This window comes from Vigna unguiculata, chromosome 5, assembly GCF_037176805.1.
Source record: "Vigna unguiculata cultivar grain cowpea cultivar isolate G323 ecotype 2 chromosome 5, ASM3717680v1, whole genome shotgun sequence".
NCBI lineage: Eukaryota > Viridiplantae > Streptophyta > Magnoliopsida > Fabales > Fabaceae > Vigna > Vigna unguiculata.
In genome coordinates this window covers 7474640-7489407 of record NC_140796.1, presented here as the reverse complement: position 1 = coordinate 7489407, position 14768 = coordinate 7474640, and the positions used below count along the sequence as shown (strand labels likewise).

At 36.4% G+C, this 14768-nt stretch overlaps 1 protein-coding gene across 1 annotated transcript; it reads left to right on the top strand.

Annotated features, from left to right (window-relative positions):
* Nucleotides 1–70: 70 nt before the first annotated feature.
* Nucleotides 71–13766, top strand: LOC114185078 (brefeldin A-inhibited guanine nucleotide-exchange protein 2-like). The gene is made up of 11 exons (XM_028072578.2): nt 71–1446; nt 6119–6436; nt 6637–6982; nt 7577–7999; nt 8086–8378; nt 8773–9046; nt 9870–10375; nt 10908–11229; nt 11339–11720; nt 11905–12584; nt 12900–13766. Exons 1-11 carry the CDS (start codon nt 251–253, stop codon nt 13509–13511), a joined length of 5352 nt encoding a protein of 1783 aa, XP_027928379.1. The 5' UTR covers nt 71–250; the 3' UTR covers nt 13512–13766.
* Nucleotides 13767–14768: the final 1002 nt, after the last annotated feature.

Sequence of the window (14768 nt, the reverse complement as noted above, 5' to 3'; positions counted from 1 at the left end):
CCCTCAAACCTCTCTTATCACGGAGGGTAGTTAAATAAATTCACATGCACCGGAACCGTAATCTTCAATCCTAAACTGTTTCACTATCTGCCATTACTGCCATAACCTGCTTTGGATCCCCAAAGCGTAACTCCTTCTTCTCGTAACTCACTGAGTCAATACGCCGCCATTTCTCTGCCAGCTCCAACAGCCGGTAGCAAGAGGATCCTCTAGTTGCGTAACTGAGCCGTGACTCGTTCTTAAATCGGGAATGGCTTCTTCGGAAGCCGATTCCCGTCTGAAGCAGGTGCTCGTTCCCGCGCTCGAGAAAATCATCAAGAACGCGTCGTGGAGAAAACACGCGAAGCTCGCGCACGAGTGCAAATCCGTTATCGAAATCCTAACCTCACCGCCGAAGCCTCAGTCGCCGGCCTCCGACGATGCCGCCGAGCCGGAGGCATCGATCCCCGGACCGATCCACGATGGCGGTCCAGTGGAGTACTCGCTCGCGGAGTCGGAGTCGATCCTACGCCCGCTCATCGCCGCCGCGGGCTCCGGCGTCCTGAAGATCGCCGATCCCGCTGTCGACGCCGTACAGCGACTCATCGCGCACGGATTCCTTCGTGGCGAGGCCGACTCCAGCGGCGGCGCGCCCGAGGCCAAGCTGCTTGCGAGCTTGATCGAGGCAGTGTGCAAGTGCCACGAATTCGGCGACGACGCCGTCGAATTGCTCGTCCTGAAGACGCTCTTGTCAGCGGTGACCTCGATTTCGCTACGAATTCACGGTGATTGCTTGCTCTTGATTGTGAGAACTTGTTATGACATATACCTAGATAGTAAGAATTTGGTGAATCAGACGACGGCGAAAGCGTCGTTGATTCAGATGTTAGTGATTGTGTTTAGGAGGATGGAGGCGGATTCGTCCACGGTTCCTGTTCAGCCTATTGTTGTGGCTGAATTGATGGATCCTGTAGAGAAATCTGACGCGGACAACTCTATGACCCAGTCTGTACAGGGTTTTATCACCAAGATTGTGCAAGACATCGATGGAGTTCTGAATCCGGTGGCGCCGTCATCTTTGGGCGCACATGACGGTGCCTTTGAGACAACAGTGGCGGCAACGGTGGAGGCTGCGAATCCAGCGGATTTGTTGGATTCCACTGACAAAGACATGTTGGATGCCAAGTATTGGGAGATCAGTATGTATAAGACGGCATTGGAAGGGAGGAAAGAGGAGCTGGTGGATGGGGAGGTGGTGGAGAGGGACGATGATCTGGAGATTCAGATTGGGAATAAGCTCAGGAGAGATGCATTTTTGGTGTTCAGGGCGCTTTGTAAGTTGTCCATGAAGACTCCGACGAAGGAGGCGTCTGTGGACCCTCAGTTGATGAAGGGGAAGATTGTGGCCTTGGAGTTGTTGAAGATCTTGTTGGAGAATGCTGGAGCTGTCTTCAGGACTAGTGAAAGGTAAATTAGTGGGGTTGTCATAATTGCATTGCCTTTTTGGGATTTAGCTTAAACATTGAAATGCTAGCATGTTTTCTCAGTCAGGGTGTAGTAGACGGGCTTTGATTTAAATATGGTGATGTACTGTGATAGTCAACTACGAGGTGTAATTGTGTGTTGATGATACTGTAAAGTGGTAATGTGACTATATTTTGTCATAGTTCTGTTGAGGTCGATAGATCAAATTTTGCTCTCTTCACTACATTTTTAGCCAATTCGGTAACAAGTTTAGAATTTTTCTTGAGAGCTTCTCTACTAGAAATATGGAGCTTTTTCCAGTGAAGAAACTCTCTAAAACATTCATAGCTTTGTATCCAAACAGACCTTATGTCATTTGGATTGTTACTGTGAAAATGAAATTGTGGTGAACTATCTGGGAAAGTTAAGACTGATGTTTATGGGGTTATGATATATCTAGAGATAAGTATGAAATTGTGATTTTGTTATATTGCTAGATTAGGTTTTCAGGCGTAGGGAACATATTTGGAACTATGAAAAACCTGTTTGGTCCCATGATTTACATTACACAGAATTTGTTGATTTCTGCTTGAATAGAACATCTGTGTTGAGAGAAAATAGAATTCACAGTGCCAGGTGTTCAACTTCTTTTGAAGCCTTTTTCATTGCCCACTATAATAATAATATCTGAAAGCAATATGGTGCTTATACTAGTATTGTAACGGTTCTTGTTGTTGTCATCTTATCTCAATCCATTCGGCATACACTTCATACTTTCAAGTAGTGCAAGTGGGTCTTAGTCAACCTGTGAATCCAATCAATCAACTATAAATCAAATGCATAACAATTAACTAATTATCCTAATTCCATCAATATGTTGTGTGCGTCATAACCCTTAGAAAGAACATAGGCAAAACAGAGTTGTGGCCATGTCTTCAGCTAATTCTTGAATGCTTGTCCTAGAAAGAATATGCAATGTAAGTGGGCATAGTTTAATATCAACAAAATGTTATGAATGGCAGAAGAATTAGTCTTTCTCCAGCAGCAACTGTTAAGTAATGTAGTAGGGTGTTTGGTGATAAGAATGCAAAATCAGTGTAGGTTTTAATGGAAATGACTTTTAATTCATTAGTCACTTGAGCAAAATCTTTAATAGTTTTGGGTGTAGAGGGATTAGTTTTTAAATTGCACGGGTTAAAAATATCAATTTCAAATTTGAGGACAAAAAAAGCTTACTCCAAATTCTAAAGACTAAAAGCATATTTGATTGAGACTTATTTTAATTAGTTAACCTGATAACTCAATATGAACCGATCCAATTAAAGTTAGGCTGTTTGGGCCTCAAACAAAAAACAGCAAAATCGAACCAGACCAACTATGTTTCATTGGGTTGAATCTAAATTTAGACCAAATTCAACCCCATCCATGTCACTTAAACCCCTAGTATTTTCTTGAGTTAATAATCAAGATCTCTGAGCAAGCTAAATATGATTTTTAGATTCCAAGTACTCCTAGAGTTGATATTCCCTCCAATGAATAGACAATATTTTTTGTGGTGAATCTCCTGTCAATGCAACAATCAACCCAATCTGTATCACAATACCCTAAGATTTGAGTATTTCCCTTGTCGTCATACAACAATCTGGAGCCTGTTTTGATATATTTGAGAATGTGAATCACAACATTCTAGTGGTCAATGTGAGGATTCTAAATGAATTGACTAACAACTCCAATTGCATAAGAAATATCATCTCGGCACCATTAACTTTTGATTCGTGTTCATAGGACTATCAATGGGTTTGCCATTTTCCAATCCTATCTCCTCTATAGTATCAAGAGCATATTTCATTTGTGAAACTACAACACCTTATTTTGACTAAATAACTTCAATACCAAAAGAGTATTTCAGACAGCCAAAGTCCTTGATCTGAATATGATTGAATAAGTGTTCTTTCAATTGAGAAATCCTAGTGGCATTGTTTTGTGTAATAACTATATTATATAGACAATTAAAAAAACCCTTTTTATCATAAGCATAACCAATGAATATGCAGTTAGCACCTCTAGGATCTAACTTCCCACAGAACTGATTGTGAACATGGATAAACACAACACACCTAAAATCATAACTAGGAAGGCTGGACAAGAAAGGAACATATGGAAAGAAAGAAGATATCGATTCAACAAGACTACATTTGTCTAGAACCCAAGAGGGTAATTGGTGATGAGGTATGTAGCAGTGTCAAGGATATTATTTTGAAAGAGTAGGGCCATGTCACTTGAAGAATACACCTATTTTTTCTTTCAACAATGTCATTTTGTTGAGGTCATGAACAATATCCTTTTTTGAAAGGAATCTAAACACATCATGGTTTATACATTCTTTCCCAATACAAATGCTTAATTAACTTTTCAAATTGTGTGTATCATGCTGAACAATTTTACCAATAAGGGAAAATTTTCAAATTTTCATTTCTCTAGGAAAATTTGTGACATGGATGCAATCATTAGGAAAAGTGGCAAACCATTTACCACCAAATATACTAGAATTAAATGCAAACCCCTATACATCAGAAAAGAATGAATACTTTTTGCATTTCTAAGAGAATATGTGGCACCATGGTGCCTTGCAAACTGACATATGTCACACTTGACTGACTCAACAAACTCTTCGAAAATAAAAAAAGGAAACATAGACTTGAGAAAGTAAAATTATGAATGTCCTAGTGGTGTAGGATTGGAGAGAGAAGTTAGCCATTTGTTTACTGATATTGTCCTTGGTTCCTTGGCTTTTAAGACGATATAACCCTTCATCTTGTGACCAGCTCATAAATGCAAAATGAGAGGGATAGAAATTTATAAAGCAATTTAAGGTCATGAGTAAGTTTTTTAACAGAAACAAAGTTATTAGACAGGAATATATTTATGGCTAAGAGATGACAAAAGAAAAATATTACCATGTCTAGTTATTGGGGACAAGTTCCATTTGCAACAATAATGTGATTACAAAGAGGAACATATGATGTCAAAAGAAGGGAATGAGGTGTCATAAGGTTAGTTGACTAGAATCTAGAAGCCAAGAGTTCTCTCATATAGTTATAGAAACACTAAAAAAGGAATTGAAGTTCTTATTAATCATGATTAGAGAGCAAGTACCAAAAGATGGCCTACTGGTGGAATCCTTAAGAGGTTTTAGGCGTTCAATCTTAGCACATAAAGCATATATTCCTACTTCAATTGATGAGGATGAAGTAGCCTTGCCAATACTATTACAATTTGAATTGCTTGATGAGCTTTCCTTGAGGATTGAACTTGGAGTTTGCCAAACAAACAAGACTCTTCACCTTTCTATGCAACTTGAAGCAAGTCTCCTTGGTGACCAAATTTCTAAATTGAGAGAACTAGCAATCCTCCTTGCCTTTTGAGTTGAGCTTCTATTCTCAAGGTTTTTAGGTCTCAGGTTTGAAAGCCTTTCCAGGGAGCAAGGCTCCCTTCATTGGTGACTCATTCATCATGATCATCTAATGATCTCCTTTCCCTGAATAATATAGAAGACTTCAGAAAGAGAGATAATTCTTTCCTTGCCAATAATGTGTGCCCTAATGGGGTCATGATCATGATTCAATGTTGATAATAACAAAAATATAAGATTGCTCAACAAACTGAGCAAGAGTGACAATATTGCTACTATTTTTGAGTTTCAAGTTCTCATACTAGTCTCGTTCAGTTCATGGATCCTTTAGGACTCCAAACTATTCCACAATTGAAAATGTGCCTTGTTTGGCACCTAATATCTTACCTTCTAGCTCGTAGCAAGTAGAGATATACTGTCTTACTATGAAGCTCCAACACACATAAATGATTAAGCCTCCCCATATCCTTCGATGTGTGCCACATAAATGGAAGTAGAGTACTTTCTACTTAGGCTGATATTTGTGTGCACTTTTACAAGTGCAATGTGAAACAAGCTATGGAACTGCTGTGGTTTTGTTCTTTGTGACTGATGACAACTATCAAATATGTCAGAAAATCACTCATGTAGTTGATGTGTAGGATCTATTTACCAGATTATCCAAACTAATGAGTTTTGGTTCTATGTATTAGTGTTTATCTTGTGCAAGTATCATTGCTAAGTTTTGGTTTCCAGTACTACAATATTTGCATTGTTCACAGACTTTAGCTTGGGTATGATAGTCAGTAACAAAGTCTTTTTTCCTGCAATCTGTAAAAGTTGACCAGTTATTGTTGGATTGAGTGCATTAAAGGGGAAACTCAATCCTGCACTCTCTGCATGAGTTATTTTTAGGTGTGGTATATATACTAAACATTTCTCTTCTGTCCTCATAATATTTAATTCATAAGGAATTAGAGTAACTGAACAAATTACATAATTTTTTTGTCCATTAATTGATTCTATGAGATTAATGTTGTTTAATCATATCTTTTTGCACAAGATGTACTATTACTGTGTTGCTATTTTTAATTCCTGTACTGTCTTTTGAATTTTGTTTTTATATTTTTTTCAATTTGAACATATTTTAAGCTCTCGTTAATGAAATGTGAAATTGTCTTGTCTTTTAGGCACAAGTGGACACTTTTTCCTTCAATTTTATTATGTACCCTTCTGGGATGATATAAAACTCTTCTGATGGTTGCATTGACTGTGGTGAAGCAGGTTTTTGGGTGCCATCAAGCAGTACTTATGTTTATCATTGCTGAAGAACAGTGCCTCAACTCTTTTGATCGTTTTTCAGCTATCTTGCTCCATCTTCATTAGTCTGGTATCAAGATTTAGAGCTGGACTGAAAGCAGAAATTGGAGTATTTTTCCCCATGATTGTTCTTAGGGTTCTAGAAAATGTTGCTCAACCTAATTTCCAGCAAAAGATGATTGTGCTTCGTTTTCTGGAGAAGCTCTGTGATGATTCACAGATATTGGTAGACATTTTTATCAATTATGACTGTGATGTCAATTCAACAAACATATTTGAGAGGTCTGCATTATATTCTTTTATTTGGTATACTATGAACAATGTGTTTTATTTTATCTTTATGATACGGATCCCCAGTTTATTATAATTTTATGTTCTTGGACTTATTTGTGCGGCATTTGTGCTGGTGTGGACATGATTGTTTTTATTATTGCTTTGTCTATGTACTCTATACTTATATCTAATTGTTGTGTTCTCCCTAGGATGGTAAATGGACTCCTTAAAACTGCCCAGGGTGTCCCTCCTGGTGCAACAACCACAGTTTTGCCACCTCAAGAGGAAACACTAAAACTTGAAGCGATGAAGTGTTTAGTTGCTGTTTTAAAATCTATGGGAGACTGGATGAACAAACAGTTGCGCATTCCAGATCCTCTTTCAGGCAAAAAAGTTGAAGCAGTTGATAATGACCATGAAGCTGGAGTTCCTCCCACTGCAAATGGGAATGGTGAAGAGCCAGCCGATGGATCAGACACTCAGTCTGAAATCTCCAATGAGACATCTGAGGTTTCAACCATTGAGCAACGTCGGGCTTATAAACTGAAACTTCAGGTGAACAAGTCTTAAACTTTGGATTTTGACTTAACTAAACTTTACAAAACCAGTTTGTAAAATAAGGTTTGCATTCCATTTACTTATATATTTTATCTTAACTATATTGCTAGTTGATGTAGGACTAAGCAACTACCTTTTAGTTTGTAATTGAGGCAACCTCCAAAGTAGTCACAACTAAGGTGGGATTGTGGTCAATGCAATTAAGGGGGTTACCAATATTGCCCCTCATATCCAGGACTTCCATCCTAGAGTGTGGCAAATTCAAATGACCCATAAATGTATTTAGGGTGTTTTTTGCCACTATATTAATAATAGGATTCTGGAACTGAATCTATCCGACAAAGTTGGTTTGTAATATGAGTTTTGTGCTACATTTATATATTTTATTTACCATATCAGTAATTGATGAGGGACACCACCCTTGAAGTGTAATTAGGGCTCCAAATAGACCTCAACTAAGGTGAGTTAGGTAGGGGTGACCACAATTAAGGTGGACCAAGAGCAAGTTCTGAAATTTTAGAATAGCAAACAAATCTCTGGTATTTCTTCAACTATTTGACATATATGAAGCTAATGCTAAGTTTATGGCAGGAAGGTATATCACTTTTTAACAGGAAGCCAAAGAAAGGAATTGAATTCCTCATCAATGCCAACAAAGTGGGTAATTCACCAGAGGAAATAGCAGCTTTTCTTAAAGATGCTTCTGGGTTGAACAAGACTTTGATTGGGGATTATTTAGGAGAAAGGGAAGAATTATCCTTGAAAGTAATGCATGCGTATGTGGATTCTTTTGACTTTCAAGGGTTGGAGTTTGATGAAGCAATCAGGGCCTTTCTTCAAGGCTTTAGACTGCCTGGTGAGGCACAGAAAATTGATCGAATTATGGAAAAGTTTGCAGAACGATATTGCAAATGTAATCCAAAAGTCTTTTCTAGTGCTGATACGGCGTATGTTCTTGCGTATTCTGTGATACTGCTTAACACTGATGCTCACAATCCTATGGTGAAAAACAAGGTGCGGTTTTATTAATTCTAGAAGTTGATTTATATATGATTATGATAGATGTAATGAGCTTCTTTTTTGTTTATTGAGTTATGCAGATGTCCGCTGATGATTTCATAAAAAATAATCGTGGCATAGATGATGGAAAAGATGTACCAGAAGAATACTTGAGGTCTTTGTATGAACGAATATCTAGAAATGAGATTAAAATGAAAGATGTTGATCTGGAAACCCAGCAAATACAGGCTGTGAACTCGAACAGACTTTTAGGCTTGGATAGTATATTGAATATTGTGATCCGGAAGCGAGGGGAAGACAGTAATATGGAGACCAGTAATGATCTAATCCGACATATGCAGGAACAATTCAAAGAAAAAGCTCGCAAAACAGAGTATGTTCCCCAGTATTTTCCCATTACGTTACAAAAATAATTCTTACTCAAATTTTTTCTCAGGTCATGAATGAACCTTAATCTACATTTTTTATGAAGAACCTTTTTGTTGCTGCTTTTCAATCACCTTCCCTTTATAGATCAAACCACTTTTACAAGTATATATGTTGTTGCTTCACATTCATGTCAATTTCAAATGTGGTGTGTGAATCTGAAATGTTCACAAGTGTGTTTTAATGCTTTTGGATATATTCTGCCAATTAGATCACTTGTTTGGCATTTCGAAGTTGATTTATTCATCTTTCTATACTTCTTTTTTCCTTTTTATTACTGTTTGTTTTGAAATATTTTTAGGGGGACATGTTATTGATATTTATTTGCTTGAAAATTGTAGGTCAGTCTATTATGCAGCAACTGATGTTGTAATCCTCAGATTCATGATTGAGGTCTGCTGGGCACCAATGCTAGCTGCCTTCAGTGTTCCTCTTGATCAAAGTGATGATGAATTTACAATAGCACTGTGTCTTGAGGGATTCCGATATGCTATTCATGTTACTTCTGTAATGTCCATGAAGACTCACAGAGATGCTTTCGTGACTTCATTAGCGAAATTTACCTCCCTTCATTCTCCTGCAGATATTAAGCAGAAAAATATAGATGCGATCAAGGTTGGTAAATAATTCTTTCAGCTGGCTTATAATTCCCTGCATTCCAAATTGAGGGGCTATTATTGGTTTTAGTTTTGCTTTTATTTAAAATGTCATTTATTATTTTATCTTAGAAACTTGGTTATTTTGGAAACTTATATTTGAATTTGACACCATTGCAACTACCTTCTTCCCTCTTAATTATCTAAACGTGGGTAAGGCAACTGTCATACATAGTCTAGCTGTATTCCTTAAAATTTTGCTTTTCATGGCTTTCACAACTCCATCCTAACACAAATCAATCATAATTTCCCCTGATTTGATATGAAGTCATTATATATATTCGTCTGGCCCTTTGATTCTGTAAGAGGATTTTTCAATTCTTGCGTAAAAGCTTTTCTCTAATGCACTCTGTTCTACAACCGGTTTTGAAGTGCTTGTTAGGTTTCTTATTGTACATTTTGCATAAAGTGATTTCAGCATCAAGTTGTATGCACCACTTTCACATAGTTTGAACAAGTTTTACTTCCAAAATGGATCCTTCTTGATGGTTCAGAACTATCTAAAGCTTAATTCTCTGCAAGTTTTTTTCCACTCCATGCATATTAATTAAAAATGGCTGTCCTTTTTGTTACTGAATGACAAAAGTTTCTGCTGCAATTTTAGTAATTGTGGAATTAATGGAATGTTTTTTGGAAGTTTTCCTTCCTGAAGCAGTAAAGCAATCTCTGAAGATGCTTATACTTAATTTCAATGTATACTTATGGTGAATTATATAATGTCTAAAAGCATTGTTACACTGTTATGGATTTGACTTCATATTTTGCATATTAATTGTTCATAGGTGATTGTTACTATTGCTGATGAGGATGGGAATTACTTACAAGAAGCTTGGGAGCATATCTTGACCTGTGTTTCCCGATTTGAACATTTACATCTTCTTGGAGAGGGTGCCCCACCGGATGCCACATTCTTTGCATTCCCTCAAAATGATTCTGAGAAAACAAAGCAATCAAAATCAACTATTCTTCCTGTTTTAAAGAAGAAGGGCCCTGGAAGGATGCAATATGCAGCTGCCACAGTGATGCGGGGGTCATATGATAGCACTGGAATCGGCAGTAATACTTCTGGAGCTGTGACGTCGGAACAGGTGAACAGTCTAGTCTCCAATTTGAATATGTTGGAACAAGTTGGAAGCTCAGAAATGAGTCGCATATACACTCGGAGTCAGAAGCTGAACAGTGAGGCCATAATAGATTTTGTCAAGGCTTTGTGCAAAGTCTCTATGGAGGAGCTTAGATCTCCATCTGATCCACGGGTGTTCAGCCTTACAAAGATAGTTGAGATTGCGTATGTATTATCTTTCTACTAATACTTGCTGCTTCCTAGGTTCCTTCTGAAAAATATTTCTCTTCAGGCTCTTGTTACAGGTTGGGGGTTGGTATAAATAAATAGTAAATTAAATGGTATCTTTGGAACCTTAATCTTCTTGATTGTTTAATGTCCTTGTTGGTTATAATCAGAGAACATTGTTGCCCTGGTTGTATTTTTCTCATTTGACACGTTGCCCCAAATCTTTTGCAAAATTGTAGGTTGGGTAACGTTATCATTTGAACTTTGAACTAGTTTCCTGTCTAATTCTTGTTCTTGTAAAAAAATGTGGAATATTTGATTGTGGGATCATTCAGAAAGTGTCTAATTTTATTGGTGAGGTGAAGTTGCAAATGCCCTTAAAGATGACATTGGAAAGATGCAATTGATCTAGAAAAGAATAGTAATCAGACAGAATTCGGTTTATCATTTTATTGTTCATGAATGAATAATGTCTATGCACTGCTTTCTTATTTTATTGTTTGACTTTGAGGTGATTATTCTGTAACAGACATTATAATATGAACCGCATCAGGCTTGTGTGGTCAAGCATATGGCATGTTCTCTCAGATTTCTTTGTAACCATTGGCTGTTCTGGGAACCTTTCAATTGCAATTTTTGCAATGGATTCCTTGCGTCAGTTGTCAATGAAATTTCTGGAGCGAGAGGAATTGGCTAACTATAATTTTCAGAATGAATTTATGAAGCCTTTCGTCATTGTTATGAGGAAGAGTAGCGCTGTTGAAATTAGAGAACTTATCATTAGATGTGTCTCCCAAATGGTTTTATCTCGTGTCAACAATGTAAAATCAGGATGGAAGAGCATGTTCATGGTAGGCTAATTTCTGTTCCTTAGAGGGCTTCAATTTTCATGTAAAATGTTTGTCTGCTGTAAGTTTTTTTATTATTATTTCCACTAATTGCTTGTGGACTTGATTCCAGGTATTCACAACAGCAGCATATGATGACCACAAAAATATTGTGCTCTTGTCTTTTGAAATTATGGAGAAAATTATTCGAGATTACTTTCCGTACATCACTGAGACTGAAACCACAACCTTTACAGACTGTGTTAATTGTCTAATTGCATTCACCAATAGCAGATTCAACAAAGAGATTAGCCTAAATGCCATTGCTTTCCTTCGATTCTGTGCCACAAAACTAGCAGCAGGAGACCTTGGATCTTCGTCAAGAAATAGTGACAAGGAAACTTATGGAAAAGTATCTACTCCTTCACCTCGCACAGGAAAAGAGGGGAAACAAGAAAATGGGGAGGTGACAGAAAAAGATGATCATCTCTATTTCTGGTTTCCTTTATTGGCTGGTAAGGACATTGTATTAAGTATATGTCCAGGCACTAATTAGAGCAAATCTAGATGGTTTATATTTCGTTACTTACTCAAATGATTAGTTGCTACTTATTGCTATCTATAACCAACTTTTGTTTTAAGTTGTCGGAAGCTTAGTGGGTTATGTATGTACTTATATTCAACACCTATTTTTTGCAGGTTTGTCCGAACTTAGCTTTGACCCAAGATCTGAAATAAGGCAAAGCGCCTTGAAAGTCCTGTTTGAAACCTTACGCAACCATGGCCACCTCTTTTCACTACCTTTATGGGAAAGAGTATTTGAATCAGTCCTATTTCCAATATTTGATTATGTTCGTCATGCTATTGATCCTTCTGGGAATAGCTCTGAGGTCAATGAATCTGAGTCTGACGGTCAGCTTGATCAAGATGCATGGCTTTACGAGACATGCACACTAGCCTTGCAATTGGTAGTAGATCTTTTTGTCAACTTCTATAACACTGTCAATCCACTTTTAAGAAAGGTTTTGATGCTCCTGGTAAGCTTTATAAAGCGCCCTCATCAAAGCCTGGCTGGCATTGGTATTGCTGCTTTTGTTCGTTTGATGAGTAATGCCGGGGAGCTGTTTTCTGATGAGAAGTGGTTAGAAGTGGTTTTTTCACTAAAAGAAGCAGCAAATGCAACACTCCCTAACTTTCAATTCCTTGACAGTGGAGACATTATTACAGGAAATCATGAACATGCTTCAATGGCTGAAGATGACATGGATCCTGCGGAGTCTGGCTCACATGATAGTTTACAAAGCGTGAGGACTCAACATCTTTATGCACATATATCTGATGCAAAGTGCCGAGCTGCTGTTCAGCTTTTATTGATCCAGGTAGATTTATTTTATTTCTCCGTTGTTAAAATGCCCTATGGAAAGAATGTCCTAAAAATTGCCCAGTAGCGAGAAATATGACGAAGAGGCCATGACAAATGTTTCACTTAAAGATGCTTTTCTTAGTACATCCATGAAAATTCCTTTGAAACTTGTGGTCTTTAACATTACCGTCGTAGGTTACCATTTTACTGAAACATAATTTTAAAGTGTGCTCTAGAGATGAAGAAATATTTTCCATTTAATACCTCCTTTCTGTTAAAATCATCAGTATCTAGTTTTTGAAGAATGGTGTTAACTCACTGAAATTGGCAGGCGGTGATGGAGATCTATAACATGTACCGATCTCAGCTTTCAGCAAAAGCTATACTAGTCTTGTTTGAGGCTTTGCATGACGTGGCATTACATGCTCACAAGATTAACAGCAATCTTATTTTACGTTCAAAGTTACAAGAGTATGGCTCTATGACTCAAATGCAAGACCCTCCACTGTTACGCCTGGAGAATGAGTCCTACCAAATATGCCTCACATTTTTACAGAACCTTGTTGAGGACACGCCTCCTAATTATGAGGAGGTTGAAGTAGAGACACTTTTTGTTCAGCTTTGTCAGGAAGTCTTGAAGTTTTATGTTGAAGTTGCAGGTTCTGGAACAGTATCTGAATCTTCTAATGGTAGGGAGGTGCATTGGTTAGTTCCTCTAGGGTCTGGGAAGAGGAGAGAATTGTCTGCACGTGCACCACTTGTTGTGGCCTCTTTGCAAGGTATTTGTAATTTGGGAGATACATCTTTGGAGAAGAACCTGGATCATTTTTTCCCTCTTATCACTAGCTTGATAAGTTGTGAACATGGGTCAACTGAGATTCAGGTAGCTCTCAGTGATATGCTTAGTTTATCAGTTGGTCCTCTTCTGCTACGCACATGTTAATTGATTAGGGTAAGATCAACCCTGAATTTTGAGATATAGGGTATTTTTTCCTTAAATCTTTTTGTTCATATTGTCTTCGTTTCCTCGATAGTGTTTGAATAGTTGGTAGTGATTTTGTGCCTCTTCTATATTTTAGAAGCCTAGGATTACCGATCCGAATTTATCTGTACTACCAGGAGGTTTAATGTTGTATCTTGTATGCGTAATTATTTTATCCCCATTTTTGGAAAGAATGAGTTTTTCCATCTTCACTAATTTTGTTTGTCAACTTTAATATTTTTATTACTGTTCTTAGTTTTCTACTTGTATTGCAAGGAGCGGCAACAGAATTGGGATTCAAACACTTTATTTTCTCACTTTTTTCCATTTCAACAACCTTGAAAGGGAAAAGGAAATTTTATTATAATGAATACTTATTAATAACACCTTTAATAATTACATATTCATGTCTCCTTTTACATGTATCTTCTTAAGAAACTCATAAATACATAAAATAAAAGTATATTAACGTATAGTAGTTCATGAAAATAACTATTATTTTATAACTATTATTTTCATGAGATTAACAGGGATTTATATTTACTAACGTGAAATAAGAAAGTAGTGTATTCTTTCAAAATTTATCTATTACAAGAGTAGAGAAAAGAGGAAGGAAGTGAATCTTATGTTTCTCTTCTTTTAGGAAAATTAAATATTATTAAAGAGATTTCACTATAAAACAAAAATATGCTTACACTTCATCTTTTATTGGTAAAAATCATTGGCTGCATTCATTCAATGATTTACTTTTAATATTATACTTTTTATTTAAACTAATTATATTTTACTTAAACTTTATCATCATACTATAATATTCTAATATTATAAACTAATTTTTTTAAAATATATCATATGCATGAAAATTTTATCTCTAATGAAAAAAATAATAAATATTTTTATACTTTTTGGAATTAAAAATTATAATATATTAAAATTAAACGTAATATAAAATAATAAGCATTATTATTTTCTTTTTAAGAGTAATATAAAATAATTGACTTAAATATATTTTAAATCTAAATATTATCTGTCATCTAGTTTCCATATTTTCCTTTATACTTTCAAATCTTGGATTTTTTTTTAGTGGTTTAGTTCTTATTCAAAGAAAATTATTATATACAGCTTAGCTTATAATTATGAATTTATCATTTTGTTCATAAAACATATGTTAATATATTATGAATAAAATAATTTACATTAGCTTTAAGTTATGTAAAG